General features: G+C 38.8%; 1 protein-coding gene across 2 annotated transcripts; it reads left to right on the plus strand.

Annotated features, from left to right (window-relative positions):
• The first annotated feature begins 284 nt into the window (after positions 1-284).
• On the plus strand, positions 285-5,244 carry LOC105040892 (cytochrome b561 and DOMON domain-containing protein At3g61750). 2 transcript variants are annotated; one of them, XM_010917638.4, is made up of 4 exons: positions 285-743; positions 2,080-2,476; positions 3,002-3,276; positions 4,383-5,244. In XM_010917638.4, exons 1-4 carry the CDS (start codon positions 579-581, stop codon positions 4,641-4,643), a joined length of 1,098 nt encoding a protein of 365 aa, XP_010915940.1. In that variant the 5' UTR covers positions 285-578; the 3' UTR covers positions 4,644-5,244. The 2 variants fall into 2 exon arrangements, with proteins under 2 accessions (XP_010915940.1, XP_010915939.1); XM_010917637.3 differs by having other exon boundaries at positions 289-743; positions 2,993-3,276.
• The last annotated feature ends 846 nt before the right edge of the window (positions 5,245-6,090 follow it).

Raw genomic sequence — 6,090 nt, forward strand, 5'->3', positions numbered from 1 at the left:
TGTGTAGACTATTTTTCTTATGTAGTTTGCTAGTTAGTTAATAAATTGTAAACTCCATGGATAATTTATTCAAGTGACGAAGTATTTTTGTCTTTGAACTTGATGGAGCGACCTCTCGAAGTGATCAATATTTATATTTTTTTTTTCTTTCTTTGATTTTATCAAATTTCAAAGATAGGATCACGGGGATCCTATCACAACCAAGGAAGAAGCAACCTATATTTTCACATATATATAAAAAAAAAGGTGGGGCAGGCGATCAGTTATTTTCCATCAACAAACCCAGAGTGGGGGGGAGGGAGAGACGGCGACTCGATGACGGCCTCCAGCCACCACCACCAGCCACGTCTGGCCGACATCATTAGCCACAATTCCATCCATCCTTGTCCCTCCCTCCAAGCTTCAGTTGGAAGCGACGCCAACCTCCCAACCTCTCCTCCTCCTTTGGCCCCCATGGGGACCATCACTTTTGTTCTTCTACTCTTCCTTCACCCACCGCTTCATAGTAAAAACCACCAACAACCGCTCCCTCTCTCTCTAGTACGCTCAGACCCCTCCTCTCCCCTCATTTGACGGCCATGTCGCGCGCTTTTCTCACTCTGATCCTCACCTTGGGGGCGGCGATCACGGCCGTTCATTCTCAGGTGGACAGCTGCGGCTCGGATCTCAGCACCTTCCTCCCCGCTCCTTTCAATGCTTCCGATCTCAAGTGCAAGCCCATTTGGAACAGTTTCATCCTCAGGGTATATCATCATTCCGTCCTTCCCCCAATTTTTCTTTTTCTTTTTTCTTTTACCCATCCATTTATTCCTCTCTGTTATTTCCCGTTATGTATGATTTTTCTGATAGCCGTTCTTTTCTTCGGAACTGGAAATGACTAGAAGTTAGATTTGACACGATCACATGAATTATTTAGGCTGCATCAACCTAATTATTTGGATAACTGGACTATTCTTGGTGCCAGCATTTTTAGGGGAAGAAATATGGGTTATTAGTATCCCCCAGCGCGATATTTCAAATTTCCACCATCACCTCTGCTAGCGGAGGCAGTTCCAATGTGGAGGACTTATAACGTCTAGAGGTGATATATATAATAGGGCTACCTGACTCTTCATGGCTGAGGTGTTCCATATGGGGGTATGTGTATGTGATATGGAACACTAAAGGCATCTGTATAAATTTAATTTTCCCATCTTGTGGAGGATATGTCAGAACCATTTTGAAATCTCAGTCATGCTACCTTCCATGCTATCACTTCCGGATCAATCTAAAAGAATTATGGATCTAATGGTTTGGTGAAATCAGGCCTGTTTGTTTGAATCATATGTGTAATCCTGCTCATGTGTATTTAAATGACTACATCTATTCGAACACTAAATAGTGTTATTTAACTTCCCAAGTGTTCGTTACTTCAAATCTTCAAGTGGTTCATTTCCCCCATGTAACTCCCTACCTGGATCAGCTTCCATACCAGTTCCATGCTCACCAACTTTCAACCGGTTCATCCACAGGAGATATCTGAGAGGGAAATTAGCAGAGTAGTCAGAGCATGATGAGGATTTGGAAAAAGAACAAACACAATGAAGAAATAATCTGAAAATACTAAACAAGATCAATAAGAAAAAAAGAGAAGATTAGAGAATAAATTGGTAGTCATGCTTGAACGAGTAGCTTCTACCGCAAAGGAGATACTTTAGAAAATATATTGTAAAATATAAGCTTCAATCTTAGCTCATCAATCCAGAACAAAAATAATAGTTTTACTAATAAAACAGCTCCTTGTAGTTGAGTACTCGTGGGGAAAGTCTCTTTCATGAAAAACTGTGACAAGATTTACTATCTTTACACATAAGCATACAGTTGACTTGGATAAACTGCTGCTGCTTTTCCAAATGTCCCCTATGTTCTCTTTTGTGCAGATTTTTGCACCAAAGAGACTAATAGTTTATACAGGCTTCAAGTATTCTGTTTAAAACTAAACTATTTTAACACAACATAAATGATCCTTAAGGCATATATTCCTTTTATAAGTTATATCAAAATACCTTTTCTTGTGACATATGATGTTACCTCTTGCAGTACTCCCAGAACCAAGAAAATGTTTTGAGCATTGTACTCTCTGCTGCATATACATCTGGGTGGGTCGGTATTGGATTTTCAAATGATGGAATGATGGTTGGCTCGAGTGCAATGGTGGGTTTTATTGGTAAAGGAGGCAGAGCACATATCAAACAATACTATCTGCGTGGCCAGACTAGTTCAGAAGTCATAGTAAATGAGGGACAGTTGCTAACTACTGATGTTGCACCTGCAGTTGTTCTCTATGGGGTCAATATCTACTTAGCCTTTCAACTGAAATTTTCAGCACCAGTTACTCAGCAAAAACTTTTATTTGCTTTTTCATCTGCAACGCCAAACAATTACCATCTTACAGAACATGATGATAAGACATCGGTTTCTTTCGATTTTTCAGCAGGTATGTCCCCCTTCATTCTATCTTCTTTCCTTGCTTACCTTTAATCTTAGTATTACAACAATAGTTCCATCTTTCTGAATTCAGTTCCTTAGATGCTTGAAATGCAAGCAGTGGTTTCCCAGGCCATCATTTCTCTTTGGTTATCCCAAAAAGTTTGTTTATCAATATAAGAGGTGTGTTTCCAATTTAAAGCTGCACTATTAAGGTTAGATATTGGGGGAGCCCTTATTTCTCATGTCCCTGCAGATTCTTCCAAATGGATTCACTGAAGTGGTCTTCATTGTCAATGTCTCCCTTGTTAAATACTTGTTTTCTTTTGAGTCCTAGTGTCCATCCTAAAATATTTGTTGTAACAGTTTAAGTTACATCATGAATTACCATTTACCATATATTTCTTCCTGATTTCAGGCATTTTCTATAAGTAACTTATGGTGGTGGTTGATGCTTTCTTGATAGCAGAAAAAGGGGTTACTGAACTCTTAAAATCTATAACTAACATTAAGTCTTTTCTCGTAGGCACTTCAGCTACTTCTACGTATCCATACCAGCTGAAAAGGAATCATGGGGCACTAGTCATATTTGGCTGGGGTGTGCTGCTACCAATAGGTGCCATTATTGCAAGATATTGTAGGCAATGGGACCCACTTTGGTTTTACCTTCATGTAATCATTCAGTTTGCGGGATTTATTTTTGGGCTTGCTGGTGTGGTGGCTGGAATTTCACTTTACAATAAACTGCATTCAGATGTCAAAATACATAGGGGCCTTGGCATTTTTATCCTCGTCCTAGGTATTCTTCAGGTCAGTGATCTGATATTTCTAAAATTCAAAAATTCTAAATATTTTAGCATTCTTTATGTAGAGAGATTACTGGGCACTTTTAGATTTGTGATAGTATAATATGTTTGCATGTTCTCGTTACCTGTATGAACTTTAAAATTGAGAGGTATATGAATCAGACATATGAGTTCCATCATTTGTATTCCCGAAAATTTCACAAAAAAAAAAAAAAAAATCTGGAAGGAATATCAAGCCTTTGCATGTTAATTTCTAGCTAAGAATTGAATTTTGGTGCTATTTATCATATCATTGCCACCTTCAACTATTTCTCTAGGAATTTAAGGAAACATTCTTGGTACAACATATGAATGTTGACCATAGCAATGCTTCATCAACATCATCTGTGTTGGATGGCTGTAGATAGTACAGATACCTTCCATGACAAAGTTGCAAAGAGGAAATGTGTGTCTCACTTGGCAGCTACGAAACAAGAATAATGAAGCAAATGTTTCAACTTGCTGCCTATCTGGCTTCTCTAGCACAAAACTATGATTTGACTGAATAGCATGGGAACTTTTGTGATGTACATCTGGTTTGTGTCTTTGGGAGCATTTGGGGTCCAGGTTATCACTACAATGGCTTTCTCTTTCCTCATCTGCAGACATGGTTGTTACAAAAGAAAAATGTATGAGCACGATTCCTTTCCATCTCCCGTGCTCAAAGAGTCAGAAATGGTGGGAACGGCAGGGATGCGGCTGTGTATTACATGAGGACCTTCTCAGTTTTCACCAATTTGACAGTGTTGGCAGGGCTATAACTATAAGGAGCCAGCATTTTATTTTAAATGCAGCATCTTTTTTTCATGATACATTTTTACTCTTCATATATCATATTTTATCAGCATGTGTTTATCAAAGTACAGATGTTTTCTTGTTATATGCCAAATGTCAGCAAGTTCATTCAATTGACTGCACTTTATGTTATATCTTATGTTCTCTTTTATTATTGGCTACTGAAAGAAATTGAAGATTATCTCATTGAGTACTTGATGTCGGAGAAATGACTTATTTGTTATTTTACCTTCCCTCATACTTTCTTTTGGCTGTGATCGAAACCAAAATTTACAGGTGATTGCATTTTTCCTGCGACCTGATAGAGACTCCAAAATACGCAAGTATTGGAATTGGTACCACCACTGGGTCGGAAGGCTTCTTCTCTTTTTCGCAGCAATTAACATTGCTTATGGAATTCAAGTTGGAGATGCTGGGAATAGCTGGAAGGTGGGCTATGGAATCAATCTTTCTGTCCTCTTGATGGCAGTTACTGTTCTTGAAACCATGTTGTGGACAAAATGGTCCAAGAACGCTGCTGCTCCTCCAACATTTTAAATGCAAGCGCATAAGTTGATGGTTTTGTAGTTACAGAGGTGAAGAGATGGCTTTTCAGATCTCAAGTGTTCTTATTGATGAGCTTGTTTTGTCACATATCCTTATGAAGCTATTTTTGGATCTTGCTGTATGCCTTGGTGGTCTTCTCTGTTCATTCTTTTCCTGCAAGTGATTGAAGCTGAGCTACCATTGCTGCCAGTTGGGCATGTCCTGTTCTAATTCTTTGTGTAAACTCCACATCCTATCCTCTTGGATTCTAGCTATGTCAGCAGTTTAAGGAGCTAAAGAAGATTTGTGTCTACTTGTTGACATGAAAGATTCTTCTTGTGCTGCATTTACACAGGTAGTTGCATGACATCAATACCGGAAAAGATTCATGGGGGAACAACCTCCTAAGGGTGTTTCTGGCCTAGTATATGTCTAATTAGTTGCTTGATTTGTGACCTTTGAGTAGCTGTGTGAAAGTGAATGTGAATGTTAAACGAGGTTTGCAATCTTACATGTTTGTATTATATTGCTGCAAGAGTTGCATTGTAATTAAACTCATTTGTCAGGAATAAGAAGGCTGAGCACACGGTGAGCATGGTGCGTTTTCCGATAATTCCCACTTCAAAAATATCATCCCATTACTATCAAAAGATAAAAGAAAATATATCAGCTCATTCAATTCATTCTCTTGCATTCACTCTAGCTCCAAATTTCCCATAAAAATTTGGCTATGGTCTATGAGCTAAGTCTATCCGGGTTGTTCTGTGGCCCATGCTAAAATCCACCCAGCCGAGCTCGAGTAGCGCCGCATGCCAAACTGGGCCGACAATTTGTGCAACCTAGGTTTAATCTGTACTTAGAAACAGTACGGCACTGCAAGTCTACAAACTCTTTTGTTGGTAAGAAGTCTACAAACTCTTTATCAATTACAGGAAAAACATGAGATGATGATGATGATGATGATGTGTTGATGGGCCACAGATAGATGATGATGATGATGATGTCTCGATGGGCCATAGATAGATAATGATGATGATGATGATGTCTTGATGGGCCATAGATATATGAACCCTGACATGAACAAATTTTGGGAAGATTTTTTGGGAGACAAACATTTTCCTAGATAGATAACTATTACAACGTGCTGAGGAGATTTTAACAGATGGTTTGTCCAGTGCCGTATGTTTAATGGACGCAATTCCCTGCGCCGCACTCCATTTTCCCTGAACAAAACGAGCGTTCGCGAATGAAATATCCAGTGGACCTTTGTTTGTCTCCAGTGTGCCTGAGTCACCATCAGACACGCAGCTGCTTGCATCCGTCGCAAAAAACTGTCACAAATTTTTTAGAGATAAAATTTTGATATTAAAAGAATGCAGCAAATTCATCTAAGCTCGAAATAACAATGTATGAAGCGGCATAAATAATTACTCTAAAAATGTGTAAACAATTCATAGTA

The sequence above is a fragment of the Elaeis guineensis genome, chromosome 3 (assembly GCF_000442705.2).
Source record: "Elaeis guineensis isolate ETL-2024a chromosome 3, EG11, whole genome shotgun sequence".
Classification (NCBI taxonomy): Eukaryota; Viridiplantae; Streptophyta; class Magnoliopsida; order Arecales; family Arecaceae; genus Elaeis; species Elaeis guineensis.